Source organism: Solanum pennellii, chromosome 6 (assembly GCF_001406875.1).
Source record: "Solanum pennellii chromosome 6, SPENNV200".
Classification (NCBI taxonomy): domain Eukaryota; kingdom Viridiplantae; phylum Streptophyta; class Magnoliopsida; order Solanales; family Solanaceae; genus Solanum; species Solanum pennellii.
This window is the reverse complement of record NC_028642.1, coordinates 42,044,349-42,056,200: the sequence shown is the minus strand read 5'-3', so window position 1 is coordinate 42,056,200 and position 11,852 is coordinate 42,044,349. Positions and strand designations below refer to the sequence as shown.

The 11,852-nt window shown below is 30.9% G+C and overlaps 1 protein-coding gene across 1 annotated transcript; it reads left to right on the top strand.

The window, feature by feature from the left end:
* Positions 1 to 4,975: 4,975 nt before the first annotated feature.
* On the top strand, positions 4,976 to 8,092 carry LOC107022591 (BTB/POZ domain-containing protein At3g56230). The gene is made up of 3 exons (XM_015223185.2): positions 4,976 to 5,337; positions 7,376 to 7,552; positions 7,628 to 8,092. The coding sequence occupies exons 1-3, from the start codon at positions 5,137 to 5,139 to the stop codon at positions 8,087 to 8,089; spliced, it is 840 nt and encodes a 279-aa protein (XP_015078671.1). The 5' UTR covers positions 4,976 to 5,136; the 3' UTR covers positions 8,090 to 8,092.
* The last annotated feature ends 3,760 nt before the right edge of the window (positions 8,093 to 11,852 follow it).

Sequence of the window (11,852 nt, the reverse complement as noted above, 5' to 3'; positions counted from 1 at the left end):
CAGATGGATGTGAAGACGGCTTTCCTTCACGGTGACCTAGAAGAAGAGATTTATATGGAACAACCTGAGGGCTTCAAAGTAGATGGTAAAGAAAATTTTGTATGCAAACTTAAAAAGAGTCTCTATGGCCTAAAACAAGCTCCCAGACAGTGGTACAAAAAGTTTGAATCTGTTATGGGGGAGCAAGGCTATAAGAAGACTTCTTCAGATCATTGCGTATTTGTACAAAAATTTTCTGACAAAGATTTTATCATCCTTTTGTTGTATGTGGATGATATGTTGATTGTGGGCAAGAATACTTCCAAGATTGACGAGCTGAAGAAAGAGTTGTGTAAGTCTTTTTCTATGAAAGACTTGGGTCATGCCAAGCAAATTTTGGGCATGAGAATTACTCGTCTTAGAGATAAAAGGAAGATTTATTTGTCCCAGAAGAAGTACATTGAACGCGTATTGGAGCGCTTCAATATGAAGAATGCGAAGCCTGTGAGTATACCTCTTGCTGGTCATATGAAGTTGAGCAAGAAGATGTGTCCTACAGCTAGGGAGGAAAAAGAGAACATGGCCAAAGTTCCATATTCCTCCGTTGTCGGAAGTCTAATGTATGCAATGGTGTGCACTAGACCTGATATTGCTCACGCAGTTGGTGTTGTCAGTAGATTTCTCGAAAATCCGGGAAAAGAGCATTGGGAAGCTGTGAAATGGATACTCAGGTATCTTAGAGGAAGCTCAGATGAATGCTTGTGTTTTGGAGCATCAAATCCAATCTTGAAAGGCTATACAGATTCTGATATGGCAGGTGACCTTGATAACAGAAAATCCACTACTGGATATTTGTTTACTTTTTCAGGGGGAGCTATATCATGGCAGTCAAAGTTGCAGAAATGTGTTGCACTATCTACAACTGAAGCTGAGTATATTGCGGCTACTGAAGCCGGCAAGGAGATGATATGGCTAAAGCGATTTCTTCAAGAGCTTGGTTTGAATCAGATGGAGTATATTGTCTATTGTGACAGCCAGAGTGCAATAGACTTGAGCAAGAACTCCATGTACCATGCAAGAACAAAACACATTGACGTCAGATATCATTGGATTCGTGAGAAAGTGGAGAATGAATCATTTCACGTCAAAAAGATTCACACAAGTGAAAATCCTGCAGATATGCTGACCAAGATGATACCGAAAGACAAGTTCGAGTTATGCAAAGAACTTGTGGGTATGAGCTCTCTCTAAAGAAGTTGAAGATACCTTCTTCCAGTAAATGGGACTGGAGGGGGAGATTTGTTGAATCCATCCCATTGTTTTAGTCAACTTTAGCTATTCAATTGGTACAAGCAATTGTTAAAAAGGAATAGTAATTGGAGTTGAAAAGAAAAGATTTGGTAGTTGGCAAATTGGTAAGATTTGCAACCATTTTTGACTTTGCTATATTTACCTATGTCATTAGTGACATAAGCATGGTTTTATCCTTCTATAAATAGAGCATTCTTGCTCATTTGTAGAACACACCAAGTTAGAGAGAAAAACCATTTTGAGAGCAAAGTGAGGTATTCCATAGACTATACAAGGAAATAGTCTCTGAAGAAAAATAGAGTGTGAGCGATATTTTAGTAAGACGGAAACCAAAAGAGTGTTGTTCCTTTTGAGTGTGTAGTAGTCACTTTGAGTATTGTATTCGTGACTACACAGTGTAAAATTCCTTACTATAGTAATATCAATTGCTCCTCTTGGTCCGTGGTTTTTTCCCTTATTCAGAAGGGTTTCCACGTAAAATTCTTGGTGTCGTTATTTTCCCATTTTATTTCCATTACTTTTACTGTATATACTTTTGTGCTTGTCCGCGTTTTCCCAACAGAATGCTTTATATCTGTAAACACTATCAAATATTTGATGCATAAACAATAATGTTTTATAACAAATCAATTTGTATCATATTCATATTATTTATGTATATGACACATAACTTTATTATGTGCATAACATAATTACGTTTCAGATGTTGTGATGTATCACATGTTATTAAGTATCTATAACACTGTTTTATAAATAAATCAGTGTATATCATATTCATAGTTCTTATTTTTCTATATGATACATAACTATATAAAATAGTCGACTTTTTATTGAATTTGTTGCAATTTGATCAGAGAAAAAAAATTTAAAATTTAAGTTGTTTGGAGTTATTATTTAAAGAACATTGACATCAATTTGGTGTAAATTATTTAGGAAATTAACATCTAATTTTGTATTTGATTTCACTTTTTAAGTGTCATGGAAACTCACAAGATCATTGAGGACATCAAAAAGAAGATGCATCAGAGAAACATCACCATTACAAATTGCTATAGAGAAAGCAATGGGGTTGCGGATGCTCTAGCTAAGTATGCTACAATCATAAAAGAGTAAAAAATCTTTCTTCATGAAAATGATATCTCATTGGAGGAAGAGGCCCATTACGCATGAACAAGCTACAATTGTCTAAAGGGATAATTGTATAGAATGAAAAACTAATAATATAAAATAAATATAGTAGCTACCGTTTGATTTATTTGTGTTTCATAGCAAACTGTTTGTCAGTCCCCCTGTCCCTCATATTCTCGCTCACCACTCTCCCTTTCTCGTTCGCTTCCTGTCGCTGGCCTCTCTCGCTTTGTACAATAGAATTGTATAAATTGTGTTTCTAATTGTCTAAAGCGAGAGAAATTGTATATACACATGCAAATACATATATTTTTGTCCTATACACTTATAATTATACAATAAAAGTACTCCTCTGCCCAAGTCTCTTTTGCCTTTCTCTCTTTCTCGTTTTATACAAATTCAAATTGTATATAATTTCTCCCTTTCTTGTTTTATACAATTCGATTCAATTGTATATTCCCTGCCCAAGTCTCTTTTGCCTTTCTCTCTTTCTCATTTTAAACAAATTCAAATTGTATATAATCGTCTTATACACTTATGATTATACACTTCGTTTTATGCACTTCGTTTTATACAATTTTCTGCCAAGTCTCTTTCTCTTTTTCGTTTTATACACTTCGTTTTATACAATTCGCTTCAATTGTATATGTATAGCGAATTATACATATATTTATGTGCTATAAAGCGCAATTATGTAAACTTTGCTATAATATACAAATATGAATTTTATGTTTGCTATATATGAAAGTTGCCCTTAAAAGAAACACTCATTTTGGACTTTTGGTACTCTCTAATCATACATTTTGTCATGGTTTAGGGAGGTGTTGCTTAGTCTAAAAATTGAAGGAACATTGTGCAATCGAAGTCTGAAGGCCTTGGCCATCTCATGTAAATGGTAGCCTCTTTTGTCTGTCTTAGCTATTTTTAAGTTGGAGCTTTTGCTTCCCTCACTCCCCTTTGCATCCCCTTGTACCTAGAGGTAAGATTTGATTCCCCTCTTGTATATTCTTTTGTTTAAATAATACACAAGGCAGGAGTCCAGACCAAACCGCCACCACAACGGGAGGGGAAAGCCTGGGTGGATGGTTTCTAAAAAGAATGTCACTTTTTTAATAGGGAAAAAGGATAAATATACCCCGAACTATCGCAAAATGTTATGCAGATATCCTTCATTATTTTTTGGGACATTTGTGTCCTTGCCGTCCAAAAACTAGAGCATATATATCCTTTATACTAACGAACATACACGTGTCATAATTTTATCCACTGACTAAATTTCGTATCGACAGATAAGATTGCACCACGTGTCCCTATTTAGTCTTCCGTTAGGGTGAATGACATACTCTAGTTTTTAGACGGCAGGAGCATCAATGTTCCAATAGTATGACGGAGGGAATCTGCATACCATTTATAATAGTTCGCGAATATATTTATCCTTTTTTCCTTTTTTATAAGTTTGATCACTCAACCTTGTGTAAAATGGAGGTTAGATCCTTACCCCCTTCACCCTTTTGTTGGTTCAAAGTTATTGAAATATACAAGGTTGGGGTCACGCCAAATCCTCCAAAGCCCACTGGTCATTGATCGAGGTGATCATGGCTCTTATATATAAATAAAATTAACTTATTATATAATATTTATGAACGCATAACGTGTCAATTAATATTGACGGGAGGGAGTAATTTGTATCGAAGGGGACGTGGTTGTGTTACCTCATTTTAGCTGTTTGTAAGGTTGGAAAGTCCTTTTCCACTTCCTACCATAATATTCTTTCAGCTTAATTCTTGAACCAAATTGTTTCTACTTGTAACCTACTCAAAAGAGACATGGCCAACTAACACCCCACTATTAATTTTATTTCTTAATGCTTTTAATTATATCCATTCTTTTTTATTCTCTTTTTCCTAATATTAAATACTTCTGCCTCGCTGGAACTAAATGATGCCCTCTAATTAGCTGGTAAATTACATGAACTTAATAATTAAGTCAAGCTGGTGGATTATTGGTTTAATATTAATCAAATATAATTTCGTTTAAGAATTAATTAAAAAATATTCTTGCATCTCTCTCAAAAAAGTACATTGAGCCCCCTCTTTTCCCCCTCTATATATTGGAATTAAGAATATATAAAAATTACATAAATCTCATAGTGTTAAGATCTAGTTACATTTTATTTTTATTTTTTTTATTAAAAAAATTCTTTAAAGTTATACGATCTCGAATACATCAGAAAATACGCAGATAAACATATATAACTCACATATGTATCCGAGCAGAGAGTGATATATCCGAAAGGATATTTTTGTAACTTTTTATATGGTAAATTTTCTAGAGATTATGATGAAAAAAGATGTGTATTTAGATAAGAATAAAACATTGAATATAATAGTAGCTAGGTTACCCCACATACATATAGATCAATCATATTAATTAGAAAAAACGAATAAGTTTCCAATAATTAATAATTCTCAGCTTATAAAGGAAGCATGATAAATAGTTTTGGCTCCCCTTTTCAATTCTTTAATATATATATAATGGAGCATAAAGTCTATTAAACTTTATAATAATGGAGAAATGAAAAAAGGCATCGCCATCATTTCTAAGTCCACTTCTCTTATTTTAAATCGATCATCGTCTCTTCTTCATTGATCATTTGAGTTCAGTAATTTCTTCTTCGAATATTGATCAGAAAAAATTAATCGAAGCGCACAAATAAATATGGATTGTTCTATATGTAGCGCGATGCCATTTATTTTAAGGCCACCAAGAAATACAATATGTGCAGCTTGTTACGAAGGAGCTAGAACAATAATTACGTTGACTACCAACAAAGTTGATCATATTGAAAATACAAAAGGAAGTGATAATAAAACAATAACTGGACTTCTTTCTGCTTCTTCATCCAATCCATCTATTAAGGTATGTATATATCATCATCTCTTTCTTCGAATTAGCGACAGATAAAATTTCATAGCTAAATAATAAAAATGTCAGGTTAATCCCATTTAGCTATGGATTGATGATGGAGTATAGGAAAATTCAATTATCTTATGAGTTTTTTTTATAGCGATCGATTAGCCAAGGATTGATGGTGGTTGTAGTTTAACATTTTGTTACTTTGAATCATAGACAAATCTCATATATATATATATAACAAAATATGTGAAAGATGTTGCACATATAAAGAAGCTAATATTAATTCCTAAAACGTATTTTAAGAAAAATGTGGGAATCTAGGACCAAAATGGAAAATATCAATGGTTGCCTCCATCGTTAGATATTTTCAAGAAGATTGGGAGAAGGTTAGTTTATTTAGGTTACATTTCGTTTAATTTTTTTTTTTTTTACTGATGATTTTAATTATAAATAAGCAAGGAGAACAAAGAGAAATTGGAAATTTAGAGTGCAGCGTGCAAAAACAATTTGCAAGGCAGTAGGTTGAGGCTAAACTTATGTAGCACAAACTATTTTTTTTACTACTTTGCTCCAAAATAATGACATGATTAATTAGCAGTTGAAAAAGATGCTCATGTCTAGTTTTGCTCTATTTTTGCGAATATTGATATGGATATTGTTTTCTTGATTCTTTTTTGGGGTGGGTGGGTTGGGGGAGGCCCAAAATTCACATATGGGGAAATTGCAGATTTATCACTTCAAATTAAAATTAGAATTATTTAAAATATATTTTCTTTGACTTATTTTATGTGGCATCATTTCTTTTTTAATTCCTCCAAGAAAAAGTCATCTTACTGATAATTAGAAACAATTTTACTTTAAAATTTTCTTCTCACTCTCGATCAAATGATTTACAACCACATAATTATCGAAAAATTATTTTAAATCACAAGTTTTAAAAGTTTTTTTTTTTTAACATAAAAATCGTACTAAGTCCCATCCATTTCTCGAACTACACACTTGGATGGAAACCATGTGTTATAATTTAAAATTAAAATTGGAGATTTATTTGCAATTTTAAATTTTCACATTTTTTAATTTATGACAAATGGCTTCCATCCAAGTGTGTAGTTGGAGAAATGGAGATAATAAGTCATGGAGAGGATATTCATGGTAAAACAAATGGAGTACGAATTGTCTGACTCTCCCATATGTAATCATGATCATTCTTATTGTTTGGATTGACTTTTTAATTTTTATGTTATAAGTCAAAAATCATAAGTTAGAATTTTTAATTTATGATTTTAAATTTATTTTATTATTTTTTTAGCTTAAAATTAAATATTTAAGAGCATCTTTTTAATTCACGCAAATACTTTAAAATTGATTAAAAGCTATTTTAACTTTAAAATATTTGAAATAATGGAAAACTTACGGAAGTCCCACTAGTTTAGGGGCTAATTATTTCGATATACTCAGTTTGTAATATTACGAATCTTATCAGATTTTTACATGAGATCAAAATTAGATGTAATTGTTCTAGATACATTATATTCATGTAGATTCACGCATATCTATGATACACTATATCCAAGTGGATTTACATGTATCTAGAAAACATAGCAAATCTCACTTGTCTCCCTCCTATCCCGGATACATGCACATACCAATTTATATGTCTAGTGTGATTCACATGTATCTAGTATATATATCTGATATACATGACTATCTCGCTCGTCTCTCACCCATCTCACTCGCCTCTCCCTAATTTTGTATATCTAGTAGTAAAATGTATGTATATCTAGATGTATATAGGAAATTCATAATTAATGGTAAGATATGTAATTGTCTAAAAGTATACATAGAAAATTACTATATATAATGTATAATAAGCTAGTTGTCCTAGAATAAAAGCAATTAACTTGATGAAAATATAAATGGACGAGCTTTCTACAAAGCTGAAAAGCCTATATCTTCATAAGAATTCATTGAAGTGACATAAAAATATTGAATAATATTTTGTCTAACTGTTGGATGTGATAAAAAAAATGAATAATTCCAGGGATTTGGAAATGCATTGAAATGGGTGAAAGAAATGAAGGAGATGGAAGAGGAATCAAAGGAGAAGCTCAATTATCTTAGTGGTTTTGTTGTTGCCTTAAGAGATCATATTCATACTGATATTTTAATTAAACCTGGCAATGATGCTCCTTCTATACCAGCACATAGAGCTCTTCTGGTAATAAAACACACCAAACTAGCTATTAACTGACTACATTTCCGTTATCTTAAACATTTTACTTGTATTTAACAGGCAGCAAGATCTGACATATTCAAAAACATACTGGACTCAGATGGATGTAAAGCTCCACCAAGTAACAACACGATAACGTTGTCTGAACTAAACTACGATGAATTAGAGTGTCTATTAGAGTTCCTGTACAGTGGAGATTTGGCTAAGGAGAAGGTGGAAAAACATGTATATTCCTTGTCAATTGCAGCAGATAAGTATGAGATTCCATTTTTGCAGAAATTTTGTGAGAATCAAATGTTGGGATCATTGAACACATCGAATGCTCTCGATGTTTTAGAGATATCTGATACTTGTTCTAATACGTCGTTAAAGGAGACAGCGTTAAACTTCATTGTTAAAAACATGGAGGATATTGTGTTTACAGCTAGATTTGATGCATTTGCACTCAAGAATCCTCATTTAACTGTACAGATTACTAGGGCTTCTTTTATAGACATTAAAAATAGAAGGCTTAATGTTTGATTATATTCTTGGGTTGATATAACTAATTGTATGCTACACAAACACCTACAAGAAGGAAATTGGCAAATTATACAATATTTCTTCCTTGTAATTATTGAAAAATTTTTCAAAATGTCAATATTTTAACATATTTAATAGGATTCATTGTCAATACTTTCAATATTTAGTAAAAAGATCAAAAAAGAAATAATTGTTAAAAACAAAAAGAAGAAATTAAGGGGAGAGAAAAATATTAAAAACGAATAATTGCTTAAAAGTCTTATCAGTTACAAAAATTCAAAAACAATAAACTAGTTGACAATTTATCAAAATACAACTTCCATCTCTTTCTTCTTCTTTCACCATGTTCTAAAAATTCGATATTCAATTTTCTTAATTTTTTTTTATTTCTAAACACGTTTATTTACCATACGTTATCATATTTGAAGCAATTTATTCTACTAAGGCATCATTTTGACGTTATGCAATTATAATTTATCTTTAAAAATGTCTGAAATCGTATGAAGTTATTTGGCTATCATGTTAAGGTTATGAAGTTTGTGTATCTCCTTTTAAGAAATTTTCCAGTATTCAAAATACAATACTCATGCATTAATGGTATAGGTATTAATCTATCTAACATATGTATTTTATTTTGCTTATTTCCAATATCACTTTGTATACCAAATAGTTTGTATTTAGATTTGATTTTGTATTCGTCCTAATGTATACCATAAAGTTTGTATTTAGATTTGATTTCGTATTCATCCTAATGTATACCATAAAACACGCCTATCACCATTGTTCTAAAAATTCGATATTCAATTTTCTTAATTTTTTTTGTTTCTAAACACGTTTATTTACCATACATTATCATATTTGAAGCAATTTATTCTACTAAGGCATCATTTTGACGTTATGCAATTATAATTTATCTTTAAAAATGTCTGAAATTGTATGAAGTTATTTGGCTATCATGTTAACCTTATGAAGTTTGTGTATCTCCTTTTAAGAAATTTTCCAGTATTCAAAATACAATACTCATGTATTAATGGTATAGGTATTAATCTATCTAACTTATCTATTTTATTTTGCTTTTCCAATATCACTTTGTATACCAAATAGTTTGTAATTAGATTTGATTTTGTATTCGTCCTAATGTATACAATAAAGTTTGTATTTAGATTTGATTTTGTATTCATCCTAATGTATACCATAAACTTTTGTATTTATATTTTGATTTCATATTCATTCTCAACTATAAATAGCCAAAATACAGTTTATTTATGGATTCATTATATGTGTATTCATCCTAATTGCATCAGCCAAATACTTTTGTATTTTATTTTGCTCATTATATGTTTATACCAACTAGTTTATCTTTGATTTTGTATTCATTTACAATTTTAAATAATCAAAATACAGGTTTGCATTTAGAATATCACTTTGTAAAAATAAATTTGATTACAAACTACAGAACATTCAAAATACTTCCAAATCTTTTGCGAAACAACTCAATACCTAAATCCTAATGTGATTCTACTAAATTTGAAATATAAAAATAAATCATAAAAATGATCGACAAAAATTATTTTAAATACTAAAAATCTGAAATACATAAATATTTAATGAGTATGTTAACAAATTTATATATAAAAAAAAATGATGGAAAATCCTCAATACATACAATCCAACACATAATGTGTGATTTTGAAAATAAAATCTCGCAAAATAAATAATGAATTCAAAAATACCTTTATCAATTGAGAGATTTCTTGATTAATTGATAGATCTGAACAAATTGTTACGAACTTGAATAATTGGTTCTTTTTCAACAATGAGAGAAAATAATGGCGAAATTTTGATGAAAGAAAAAAAAATGAGTGATGGGGATGGTGAAAACAGAAAAGTTGATGAAAGAGAAAAAAAAATGAAAAGTGAAAGATGAAAAATAAATTTAATGGTACTAAAGCATATGAAGAAGTGTAAATGGGTAATGGATGTAGAATTTGATTCAAAGTTGGACTGTTTTGAGAAATAAAATTTGAATACAATCACTTTTTAAAATATTGACATTTTGACATTTTCAATAATTATTTTAAAGTATAGATGGTTTTACTAATTAAGTTAAGGATTCTGACTAGCTTGCTAATTTTCCCGTAATTATTTTCGTAGTCTAATCTTCTTAACAATCTTGGGCTCGGCCCAATAAATTATGTGATCGATGAACTTTGGAGCTAGCTAGGCTACCAGGGTAGTGTTCTTCAAACTTGGGCCTAAAATCATATCATAGTCCATGACCAAAAGGCGCAAACCCCCTGTGTGGTGTTGGAACTTAAGACACCAAAGTTTCTACATGGTGGATGTTTTGTTAATCAATTCGTGTTTAAAACATTACAACTGATTGAAAGAAACTTTGCAGAAAGTCAAAGTTAAATGAACCAGTAAAGAATAGAAATTATTTAATAAAACTAAAAATCTGTAAAACATACCAGAATCTGTAAAACCAGAATGGAAAGAAGATCAAGCCCGCTGAATACACAGTGTCCCCTTAAGAAAATCATTCCCCATAGTTAGTATCTGAAGTTTGATTTGGAGTATGTCGTTCCAGAACTGAATGATCTCAATCACCAGTGTATTGATACCAAAAACTCTGGTGTCAGCGAGCCACTCAGCAGTAAAGTACATGAAGAAAATTTTTGAGTAGAAAGTAGAAATTTTCGCAAGTAAGAAGTCTGAAGAATTACTGGTATTTATAGCCAAGAGGAACTGATTCCGAAAGGTTGCAACCTTTCAGAATCCACACAACCATTCATGAAAGTATGCAACTTTTCAAATGGTCATGATTGTTCGTGAAAGTCGCAACCTTTCATAACAGTCATCTCCAACGACGAGAAATTCAAATGAAACATGAAAGTATTTAAATAAAATGGGTTGCGCGGATCCTAGTCAAGTCAGAAGTTTCGTTCAATTAACTAAATAATCAAAAAGTTTTGTCCATACAATTTAATTTAATTAATTAAACTTAAAATAAAACTTTATCCAAAAAATAATCTCCCGATCAATTTTCAAAAGGTAAAGCTAAAGACAAATCCAAAGTCAAATCTGTAGCAGAAGCCGAGCTAGAGAGCAACGACGACGGCGCGAGGGGGGGGGTGTAATGACCCGAAAGGTCATTTTTTTTTTAAAAAAAATTGATTATTCTTTTAACTTGAGTTAATTAATTAATGAGTAATTGTAGATAATTGACTTAATTGATAATTAATGGGCTAAAGTGATAATTTATTTAACACCTTATAATATTTGATCCATATTTATCAAAAATAAGTTACTAGGGTTTGTCACATATAATACATAATTATTTTAATCAGATAAAATAAAGAATTAATTTAGAAAAAAAAAAGGAGGCGGAAACTTATCTAGGCGGATGAACGGGAGGAAAAAGAACGGCCAAGCTTCATGTTTCAGGTAGGTACACTGCCTTTAAACAATGAATTGAGTATGCATAAAGGTGACATTTTGTTATTTTATTATTACTATATGTTAGAGGTAACAATTTAGTTTTCAAATTTAGTTAAGATAGTTATTCCTATTGGTGGGTGTGTCATGTTGGTGGATTAATGTGAAGAAGACTTTTAACGGCTAAGGTGTTTGGTAGGTATAGAATGAAGCAGGTTATAATTTGGTTTGTTGATGAATGACGTCAGAATATTGGTCAGAGGGAAGTATGGTTTGGTAGGATATAATATGTTAGTAATAATTCAATAATTATTATCAAATTATA